Source organism: Odontomachus brunneus, unplaced genomic scaffold (assembly GCF_010583005.1).
Source record: "Odontomachus brunneus isolate Ranch 3 - 2012 unplaced genomic scaffold, Obru_v1 Obru_scaffold_021, whole genome shotgun sequence".
NCBI lineage: Eukaryota > Metazoa > Arthropoda > Insecta > Hymenoptera > Formicidae > Odontomachus > Odontomachus brunneus.
Genome location: NW_022639471.1, coordinates 1,630,947 through 1,642,981, shown reverse-complemented (window position 1 = coordinate 1,642,981; position 12,035 = coordinate 1,630,947). Strand labels below are relative to the sequence as shown.

At 43.7% G+C, this 12,035-nt stretch overlaps 1 protein-coding gene across 3 annotated transcripts in view; it reads right to left on the bottom strand.

Moving 5' to 3' along the window:
- Positions 1-1,820: 1,820 nt before the first annotated feature.
- The window catches only part of LOC116842080, a 105,973-nt gene continuing 95,758 nt past the window's right edge, over positions 1,821-12,035 (bottom strand). For all 3 annotated transcript variants that reach the window (XM_032810768.1, XM_032810769.1, XM_032810766.1), the window contains exons 3-4: positions 4,838-6,866; positions 1,821-3,884 (exon numbers count right to left, since the gene is read on the bottom strand). In XM_032810768.1, coding sequence (XP_032666659.1) covers positions 3,620-3,884; positions 4,838-6,866 — 2,294 coding nt within the window. In that variant the 3' untranslated portion in view covers positions 1,821-3,619. The remainder of the gene's footprint in view (positions 3,885-4,837; positions 6,867-12,035) is intronic.

Here is a 12,035-nt window from a genome sequence, read left to right as displayed (position 1 = left end):
GAGAGAGAGAGAGAGAGAGATATATATATATATATATATATATATATATATATATATATATATATATATATATATATATATATACGCGAGCGATACCTCTCCAATATTATTCCTGTATTGCATTAACTTTTCGCGTGCAATCAAAATTTTTGGGACATAATTTTATATTTTTTGCAGTATAATTTTGATTTGTCAGATCCGGCCAACTTTGGACTGACATATGATATTGATATTTCGTTGAAAAATCAACCTTTTTAGACACATTTCTCTTTTATCAAAAATATAAAAAAGTTCCAACTATAAGACAGTACCGCAATCAAATAGGAAACTACGAGCGAATTTGCATTGCTTCGACATTTTCCCGAGGACGTTTTATGAAGGCTGATTTACTCGGCTCTCACAGAGACCCAACATTGTATCGCGGAGGACGTGTTAAAAGAAGAAAAGAGGAAAGAAAGACGCGTAGAGGAGGTTCCTCGATAACCGTAATTATCGAAGATCGATAATTACAACGATAGGTTTAGCCTCGACGGCTTTAGCCTCTTAAACCAAGCATCTCCTCAAGCACGTTGCTATGAGTCGTGATGAACCTCGCAGGATAAACGTGGGTGTCGTCGAAGGATTAAGGGAGCGAGCATGATTCGTGCGGTAAGTCTTGTCGTGTATAAGGAAAACTCGTGAGCGAGAGAGAGAGAGAGAGAGAGAGAGAGAGAGAGAGAGAGAGGGTGGGAGGGAGGGAGGAAGAGAGAGAGGGAGAGGAAGAAGGTAGAGAGAGAGACTCTTCTCCTTGAGAGGAATAGTTTGTAGCTGCTGGTGCCTGTTGTTGCTACTCTAGGGGAGATTCCACGGCAATTTTGCACCGCGCGACGATAATGCTCGCCGGTACATCGTTACGTACAATTTCCACTGCATTGCAACACTGCGCGGCGAAGAGTCCCGCCCGCAAACACGTACACTCGCACTTCCCCTCTCTCTCTCTCTCTGTCTCTCTCTCTCGCACTCCAGCTCTATCTTTCTCTATCTTCAGCCCGTGTTCGCTCTCTGTCCGTGTACGCCCGCCCATAACCGAACGATCTTTGTCGCCGGCTGTTACCGTGCTGAGTGGCCAAGCGCGAGTTTCATGCAAATTGACTAACATCAGGCCGTCACGCATAAATTTGCGCCGATTTCGTCGCGTCGCACGCAGGCGACGAAACTTCCACTTTCGTCGACGTTGTTATCATCGCCGATGCGTTCCTCAGCACGTTAAGCTAGCTACCGTTTATGAGCGCGGGCGTTGAGAAAAGACCCTTATCCGCGCGAACGTCCGTCGTTTCGCGAGGGAAACCCCGGCGCGGAAGTTGGAATCATAATTGGCGACCTCCGGTCTATTATTTGCCGAGAAAGAAGCAGAAGCGAAACGGTAAATATTTGCCCGCGCCGGGAAGTTCAAGTTTTCATTAGCGGTTTTCCACCAAAACGAAATATTTACCGGAAGATAGCGGAACTTTTATGAAAACGGCCCGGCACGTAATTCTGTTCAGGGTTGACAAGACAAGTAAATTCTCGCTCCTCTCGTCTGGGAAGCAAGCGGAAACGTTTACACGTCAAACATTGCGATCCGCCGTGGCAATCTGTCGCGTTCGGAACGCTCGACGACTAGACGATCTAGGCTTAAAGAAATATTTATGCACTTGCTGCCAACAGCAACTGACTGAGACGCCGGGGATGAGGATTTGCAGGATTCACGGGATGTTCGCCAAAGCGACAACGCCGTCGTGACTGCGACTGCGTTTAAAATCCAGCGAGAGATTTCTGTGTTTAACGAAAAAAAGACAAAGTGAGTTTGGTGAATGCTTGTGCAATATTTATGTGTGAGTGTGTGTATATATGTACATGTACATCAGTCCGCATGTAAAAGTATGTATAATTCACACATTAAATAGATCGTCATGAGAAGAAAAGAAGACTCTTCGTGTGCCCTCTTAATGTGTGTAGTCAATTACAGGCGCGCGTATCTCGCCGCATCGGTTGACTTGCTCTGCACTTAAGCTACGATATCGACAGCTTCCGGGAAGTCAAGGGCTGTAAAATCGCTCCGGTGTAAAGCTCTGTTCTCTCGACGCAATTCGAGATCTTCCCCGATATTTCCGAAAGAAATACGAGAGACTCGAAAAGTGCATCTTCGTCAATACTAGGTATGTACGCTACGTGATATCGCCCTTTACTGCTTTCGCTTCGCGACCCTCCGTCCTGTGTACGTGTGTGTACATGTGTGTAAAGAGATATACCGGGCGAATCTTCGTGTCATTTCGCGAGAAACGAACGAGATTCCTTTGCGATCATTATCAAACCCGTCGCGAAGTGGAAGCTGTCGGTTGTATCGGCGAGAAAAGTGAATGGAGCTGTTCGCAAATGACGCCGAGTTCTGCAAACGTGCGCTGGAGAGAGCGAAAAAAAAGGTGAGTGTACAGAGTCAAGTGAAAATCTTAAATAAGTTTCCACAAGAACGCGTCCGGTCTTGCGACAATCAAGAAACGCCACTGTCAGTTGAGAGAAGCCTTGATTTGACCGGACTGGAAATGATCGCGGCGTATTATACGAAATAGTATCGCGAGATTCGCAAGGACGATTGATATCGATACTCAGGCGGCACAAACGACTGAAAGACGTATCGGAAATATCCAAAAGACATTCAAGCGAAATCTTTTGGATGTTTTCAAGATACCGCCTATCATGCATTGTGCACGATATCAGAGTGTCTGAGTGTCATTGTGTCTGAGGGTGCGTTCCGTTTCCACGCATGATGCGCATGAAACGCAGCGTTAGAGTGACAGAGACACGAGAGTAAGATAAAAAGAGAGGGAGAGGTTGTCGAACCTAGATTAGGTTAGTTCTCGAACGCATGAGATCGCATGGACTGCACTCGGAGCTGAGGCAGTTCATGCGTTCGAGAACTAACCTAACCTAGGTTCGAGAAACTCACCCGAGTGCTCTCCCTCTCATTTTATCTTACTTTCGTATCTCTGTCACTCTAACGCTGCGCTTCATGCGCATTATGCGTGGAAACGAAACGCAGCCTGAGTTACCGCGCACACTTGGCCGCTCCTCTAAAGCCGAACGGAGGAAATAGTCGCTCCGATCACGAACTTTAATCACAGACTTCAATCACGGCCCTTAGTCGCGCAAGCGATCGTAAATGCATTATAATCTGCGAAAAGCATCAAGCGTGAATTTCGATCATCATTCGCGACGAGCGCTCCATGGCAAAAGCGAGGCGATTTACGTCAATGTCGCTGGAGTCTCTCGATAATACACGATAGACATTTGATAACTACAAACAGCATTTATTTACACGTGCGATGCGACGTATTAATGTTACAATTGAATATTCGGGACCCACGCGGACATCTCGCACGTCTTCGCACGCTTTCGCTAATTTTGCAGATTTATCACTACCCCGACTTATGTTTTTTCTCAGCAAATTAAATTGCCCACCAGTTAATTAACTACGAGTGGGCATTAGCGCTATCTCCGGCGCAGTGCGGCTGAACGGCGAAGTTTAATTAAACCGCGACTCGAATGCGCTACTATGAACTTATCGGTCTTTCCAAGCGTAATTCAACCGGTGCATCATCTTTCACATAGAGCTGCACCTTTTGATACCATCGGCCTCCTCGAACGATCGTGATTCCTCGAGGCGCATGTAGGGTCTCCAATTCCTCGGTTTCACGGTGGCGAAGCAGCTCGAGCCGGTGATGTTGCTCAGGGAGCCCGTGCCGAAAATCGGGACGTTCCTCTTCGCGCCGCTGTAAACGTGGTAGACCTTCCCACGGCCGATTGGCTCGTAAAAGTAGCAGGGCGATTCCTTGGCGAAACTGGCGAGCGTGGGTGTCGACCTCCACCTGCGAATTAGCGAGGTGAATATCTCGGATACTCCGGGCTCTTCGCATATTTCCCGATACTTTAGAAAAGCAGGGAACAAAATCAACCAATGCGAAATTAATAGCTGAGAGAATTGATAATAGACGGATTAGATGGATATTACTCGAGGACTATCCGCAATTTTTCATCCCAGATTATCACCCGATTATCACCCGTGAATTTAGATACCCGGGTATAAAAATTATCCACTTTATACTGATAATACTAATGCGAATGCACATACGGACGTTTAGTAGTCAATCCATTTTAAAGACATGTTTATATCTATTATAATTGAAGTATTTTATACAATAAGGACAAGACCATTATTCATCATAGACATTGCATAGATTGATATTTCACATCTACATCTATATACATACATACATACATACATACATACATACATACATACATATATATATATATATATATATATATATATATATATATATATATATATATATATATGTCTGTTTCTGTCTGTCTCCTACATACTCCTAAACTCTTTAACCAATTTGAACCAAATGTTGTATAGTTATTCTCTACGTTCATACAGAAAATATAGGCTACATAAAACCTTGACACTTCACCTTCTCTCCCCGATTTCATCCCTTTGACACTTTGTGATAACCCAAACAGTACTGAGTAGTTTCAGCTAGTCTGTTGATATTATTATAGTTTTGGAAGAAGACTCTTCAAAGAAAAACTCATTTCTCAGCTTACATTAATTTAGTCGTAATTGAGTTATAAATTCTGTATTTTTATATATTTATGTATCTTAATGGCAAACTTGCTTTTCTCTGTCTTCCAAACGTTGAAAACTAATATTTCTCTCTTATAAGGATATTTTACATGTTTTTTATAAGAAATCAAGGTGACTTCGTCTTTATTTTACAGAACATCTCAATTAATGATTTATCATTGCGATTACCTTGGTTCCTTGCAAACTTGATATGGAGACGACGACATCCATCCGTTCAAGAGATTCAACGACGCGCTGTATTCAGGTCGCAGCTCACTCACGTCGAGCTGCTCGTTCAGTTCTTTGCCCAATTCGTCCACCCTCGTCAGTGAGAGGAAAGTGCTCCTGGGAATTTTCTGCGACAGGTAGGAATACTTGAGAAACAGCGAAGAAGAAACTTTCGACCTCGGCGAGCTCGCGGTGCTTGTGCTGCCCTTGTACGAAGGGCTGGAGCTCACAGGAAAGAGATCGCCGTACGAAGTCTTCGTCTGTGCGTCCGGGATGATATAGGAGGACTCATCCTGTACGTTCGCAAGCTCCTCATGAGACAATTCGTTCAGCACCAGACGACGCTTGCTCTTGCTAATACCTTCGCGAGGAAGAGAATCTCGCGGGCGGAAAGTCCTGAAAGACAACGTTGGCTCGGGATAATTGTTGCACGTGGACTTCTCCGACAGGAACAAGGAGGTCGGTAAGGTGCTGGAAGAAATCAGGGAAACGGACGGCTCGTCGAAACCCGAGTCCGGGCTCAACGTCGGCTGCTGCGATTTCTGCAGCAATTGCCAGTTGTACTTCGTCTTGTCGATGGCACTCTTCTTCTTGAAATATCGCTTCGTATTGAACAGCGATAGAATTTTCTTCAGTCTTTCCTTCGCAAAAATTTGCTGCAGTTTCGATCCCAGATTGGGGGACCCATTCTTTGTCTTAGTCGACTGCCCCAGACAATCCTTAGCGGATTCGTCGGCGAAGGCAGACAGTCCCGTACTCATTTCTGTGCTCTCATCGTAGCCGTTCACTCGAGCACTCGTGTTGTTCTCGTCCTCGAAGGACGAGCTGGCGAGATAAGTCGCCTCGTCGGCGGTTTCGTCGGAGTTATACCGTCGATCAAGACTCGGCAAAAATTGATCGACGCTCTTTACGCTCAACGAGTCGTCGTCACTCTCGGAATCCCGCGTCTCGTACCACGGACCTTCGTCCTCGAAGTCGAACATGTTGACCTGCAGGTTTTTATAGCTATTGCCGGAGTCATCCTGCGACTCCGTGACACTCAAGACGTCGTGGCCGTCTTCGTTGCGCGAATTACCTCCGCTTGGAGATTTCGCGTTAACCGCGCTATCGCACTTTGATACGAACTCCTTGCTCAACTCGGGCTCGAGGAAGATTCGACCGCTTCTCTTCGTGCACCAGCGTTCGTCCCGTTGCGATAACGCCAGTCGGCATCTCTTCGTCACGCGCTTCGAGCCGCTCCTGTTGAACTTGCAAAGAAACCCCCGCAACTTTCTCGAACTTTTCTCTTTGTTCTTCTCTTTTATCTTTCTCTTCTCCGTCTTGGAAGAAGATGTGTCAACGTGGAGGTTGGGAACGACGGCGGTCAGCTTCAACTCTTCCTTAACATCGTCCGGATCGTTATTTTCTTCATTGTTGTCATCGTCGTCGTTGTCATCATCGTTTATTTCAATTTGCACGTCAACTTCGCGGGAAACAGAGTTTGCCGTCGTTGTCATATTAGCGAGTTCGCGCTTTTCCGTAATTTCTTGAGTCTCCGCCGCCCTCTTCGACGTCTGGACGGTCCTGAAAAGGCTGTCCTCCTTCGGCCTTCGTTTATCCTCGACGGTCAGTCTCACGTCAGCTTGTTGACCGTCCAGCGGCTTAGTTTTCCCGTTCTTCATCTCGTAGATCTCGATGATTTTCTTGACGAATATACCCTTGGCTTTCGCGACTGTCGCCGCGCTCTTCTTCTCAGCCATTGGCGGTCCGCTCGTGTAATTCGCCTCGAACTCTTGGATCAAAGCGTCCACGTCCGGCATGTTTGGTAATACGCAAACTCCGTTGAATGGCTTATGTTGCTGATGATCGGGGATTTGCGGTTCGGACGGAACGTCGTCCTCGAAGAGTAAACAACAGTTCAGCTTGCCGATCCTTACCAATCTCTGCAGCTGGGACAAGCGTTCTCTGTTGCAATTGCGCTCAGATTGTTCGTGGTTCCTGATAATGAAGCCTACAAAGAGAGGAAACATGCAAAAAGGAAATAAATTAATATTATTATTATTAATTAAATTCTCTAGTGGTCTGATTTAGCTTGACTAATTGTTTCGCTGTCATTGCTAAGACTTGGTTGTTACAGATGTAAAATGCATGCATTATGTGGTGGAAATTTATATAAATTTCCAGGCATAAATTTCCAATTCAACTCCTTCGCGGAATGACGAGAACGTTTATCCCGCCACTCGGTCTCGTTATAGTGATAAAAGTCGGGCGATAAATCGACGAACGACTCCCGGTGACGGCGCCAGTCGCACCGGCGCGGAATTAGAGAGCAAAACGAGAGCGTAAATCTCGAAGAACGATTTCGCGATCGATCCGCGGTGCGGGACGTCGAATAAAATTAATTCTCCGGGGTACCTCTCAGAGCTATCACTCCTTCGCTTTAACCGTCTTTTTTCTTTGGAAATTCGTGGATAAGGGAGCTCCATATGGCGATTGTTAAGGTAAGCCGCTTTGGGCGAGGACACAATAGAGCACCTCTTTTTCGAGATAACAATTTCCTCTATCGGGAAACGACGAGATCTTGCGTTGCGCGAACATTTACATTTTCGATAATGTATTCAACCACTTGAAGATTGATCGCCGTCATTAATTTACACGCTTCTCCGAACTGTCAGGCTTTGTCTGTTGTTGATTATTGCAGAATCCTCGACGACAACGTAACACAAATTCCGAAAGCCCGACCCGACTGATATTGCGCAATATTCATTCAGCATCTGGGCGAAAACAACAGTATTTTCGTACGCATAGGAGCTCAGTCTTCCTGACGCCTCCGATATCGATCGCCCAGGATCTCGAAGGACAACCGACGCTTGGGACGCCCACGCTTAAGCCCACTTTTTGTACGTAGGGTCGTTATATCGTTATTATTGTCGTCGGCATCTATTTGCAGGCCACGATTATTCGTCACGCTGTAATTTATCGCGGCAACGGCACGCAAGGACACGTCGCTCGTCATTCTGGAGAGAAAACAACGCGATTGTTTTCCTTCTTCTTGTCTTTTTTAAAATAAAAATGCCAATCCAAACATATGCCTAATATTAGATATTCTTATTGTTTTGATCTTCGGACACGTATATTTAAATCTTCAGCATAAAATATACATGTACATATATTGAATTCTTTCGCGAACGATTCAATGTAAAAGAGAGACACGCGTTCGCGCGGAAAGAGAAACAGGTACGCACTCACTTTGTCAAGTTTTTTTTGGGAAACATAAAGCTCTCTTAATTGTCGATCGGGCGTATTGCGATGTGACTGATGGTTTCATCGGGATTTCGTTTGATTTAGGAGCCGCTTTTATTTTTCACGATTAATCAAACGAAACGCGAAAGTACCGGTGGGAGATGAATGTGTGTTTGCGAGCCCGAAAAAGAGTTCGGCCGACACGCAAAGGTATGGTCAAACGAGGATAAACGCCGCGATCATCATGGACGACGACGAGCGCATTAATTTTCGACCGGGCCGAGCGGCGATGTTAAATGGCGCATTTGCAATTCATAACTACGTCGATCGTTACAACGCGCTGCAGAGCGTTTCGTTCGCGCAAATTCGGTGTATTCGTCAGCGACGCCGCGGATTATGTCCGCCCTCTTCCCCTCCTCCACCTTCCTATTTCATCACACCACTTTTGTGCGTAAATAACGTTCCATTCGATGTTAATTAATATCTTCTGCGTAAGCCACCGGCCTGTTATTGATGTGTAATTATTCAGAGATCATCTCCCAGCTTGCGTAATCGATTCGATTCGAATTGTATTCGCGAAGTGAATTGTAAGCAATGGCTTAACAAACTCAGGCGTTTAATAAACAATTCTTTGTATCTCGCGTGTGTATCCGAGTCAAAATACTGGTCCTTTCGATCTCAATATTTCATCTAATGTCTATTTTGCTCTTAAACCCATATCTCTCTTTCGATTCCATTTAACTTATTAACTTTGTCGAGATATCATTTAACCGAGTTTTGCCCACTTAATCTACTAACTTTGTTACTTTAGAACTGTCATTTAGTGTTTTATGTGTTTCCTGGCATTTATGGGCGTTAAGTAAAACTTCAATTCCCATGTATGTTAAGCATATCTGAGTCAAAAGATTGGTCCTATATTTTATTGCAATATTCCATTTAACGCCTACTTTGATTTGAAGCTTGTGTCAATTTCTTTTGATTCTACTTAACCTACCAGTTTTGCTGTAAAGTTCTTGTTAGAACCTGCAAGTGATATTTTGTGCGTTTTCTGTTATCTAGAGGTGCTAAGTAAGATTTCAGTTTTCATATGCATTAAATGCACATACTGATCTTTCAGAATATGCAGATATCAGAAAGTTAAGGTCAGAAGCAGGGGTAAAATTTCGACTCGGTTAAACCTGCCGACTTAATTTCGCGAGTATCGCGCGTTCTCAGCTTAATGTTGGCGTGCACGCGTGCGGAACGTAAACCACTTGTCGGGCTGGGAAAAGAAGGAGAAAAAGAGTATACTTCCACTTACAGGGTGACAGGTTTTTATTCCCGTTTTCAAACGGACTTTAGCGTGCCTCCTGCGGGAGCTCGCCGAGCTACCTTATTATCTTCGCCAATTTCGCTTGTTTGAAAACACCCGCGCGCACGGGCGGAAATTAATATTGCTGCCGTGGAAAACGCGCCACTACCAGTATTCGTTCCACCCCCGAGAGAAGGTCAATGTCGAAATTGTCGGCGCAGAGTTCACCCGCTTCCGCAATAAGCTATGAAAGTTCCGCAGTGACGAAAAATGATGTCGCCATCGTCGTCATCGTTGCGATGGTTAATTCGAGTATGCGCGGTGAATAATAACGAGAAATAAAAGAAAGAATAATGGTCTGCTACGAAATAAGAACAAGGAATAATAACATTAACTGGAACCGCGCGCGTGAGAGAAAAAGAGAAAGAAAACAGCTGTTTCACTTGTCCTTGACTGGAAAATTCAATAGAAAAAATTCGAAATTAAAAAGAGGAGGATATAACTTACGTTCCGAAATGATTTAGAGTCTGTAAAGACGACATTGTATCCGATTCAGTTAGTCCATGCACGGAAAAAAATATTTTAACTCTTTTCTTTTCATATAAATTCCTCTCAATTTCATAGTTCCTGAAACTGGAAAATTTTCAAAAAAAAGATCGTTCTACTTTCTACTCAAGTAAGTAGATGTGAAATGAAAGAATAATGAGTTATTGGAGAATGTCGATCTATTCCTTACAAAATCATATAATAATTTTACTATAAAATTGCTTCCGTGTGAAAGCGCGAAAAAATAGAACATATGGCAGGTTCCATCACATCCTGCACGTTACTGTACGGCCCAAATAACGGTGGCGGAATTTTTTCTCGTTTATCTATCGCCTTCATCTCGTCCGCGTGGCTGCCCATCGTTCGCGAAAATAGAAGAATAGAAGAGCGTGATTTTACAAATTCCCGGCAAGATAAACGAAACTTCGTGTCTCTCGATGTCGCGACGTCTCCTTTGGGATATTGTTCTTTCGTTATTAATGCAAACGTGCACGAAATATAAATGGATATTCGTTATCGTTAGGGAGAATTCATACTTTAGCAGAAAAGCAGAAAACAAAAAGAACCCAACAGAGAGAAGCCAATCAGAACTTGCGATAATTGAAAAGCAGAAAATGTCGACTACTACTGAATCACTAGCACGAGTTCTGATTGGCTTCTGTCTTTCTGTATTTGGCTTTTCTACCAAGATGTGAATTCGCTTAGTTTGCTGTCTCGCTGATGATACCGTGAGTGTTTCGGCTTTTTGTTTTAAGGAAGCTAAACGTCGTGAATGTAATTCTTAATAACGAGTAAGATATTTAACGCGCATCTCGGCGGAACAAATAAGGCGTTCGTTAACTTTATTCGTATTATTCTTATCGTATTATGGAGTGCGCCTCGGATATGTATTTTTACAGAGAATATTCTCAGCAGCCCCTTCCTCTCCCTTCCTCCTGCTGGCCTTGTAATGATGCTCCTTCCGTAAGTCTGGAGGAAGGAGTCGCTTCTGATAAGCCTGACTCATCAGCCTTTCGCCCTCAAGTAATTTCGGGAATTTTAAATTTAACGAAGCCGTGACGCTGGAATTGCCGTTTGCTGTTCGCGCGCAATTTATCCTTATCGACTTTCGCATTGGTCCCCACCTTTATATACTTCGCGCGGGACTTGCAAATTTCATTTCCAACTTTGCTCGATGCTACTAATTCACGACATGGGAAAATTGACACTAATTGACACGAGCAGTTAGAAGAAGCGTAAATACATACATCAGCGATTAATGTGATCGCCGGCGAAAATACGACGCGTTTCAAAAAATCTCACAAGGGAGATAAACTACGTCGAGACATAAAATCACAGAAGTGTTATTTTCTCTGAGCGTGACGGTAACGTGTCGACCATTTTATCGACTACGCCGCTATTTTTACGTTATGTTTGTACAGAATAATACACGAATTTAGAACGTGTTCGACGCGAGCGCAGAAACGCCGGTCGATCGGATATAAAAAATATAGCAATACTGATGTTTTTATGCGACAGACTTTATGGCGCGATTTTATGATCGCGGATGCCGCGACGTGCAATTTGCTTGTGTTACGAGAAAGCACATGTACGATAATTCTTAAATCATGTATTCATAAGGCAGTTATCGTAAATCGCGCTAAGTCACGATGATAAAAGCGAGGTGTAAGTCTAGAGGGAGAAGGGAGGATGGAGGGGGAGAGGGAAGAGAGAGAGAGGAAATGAGACTAGGATTTTCGGTCTCACAAAATGATGATCCTGAACGAATTTGATGACGAAATTGTAAGCGAGAAGAGAACGTTGTTATTCATACATTTTCGAAAGCACACGATTTCATCTTTAATGGAAATAAAAGATAATATTGCTTATTTATTTTGATGAAAATAGAGAGAACGTTTATTTATTTATTCGAATGAAAACAGAGACAACATTCACTTCCGTCAAGATACGCGGGACGAGGACATTTCAGTATTAAAGCGGAATTTTTTATCGTGCTTTCTTTTTCAGCCGTTTTGTAATTATATCTACGTTACATTCATATATACATATATATATATATATATATATATATATATATATATATATATATATATATATATA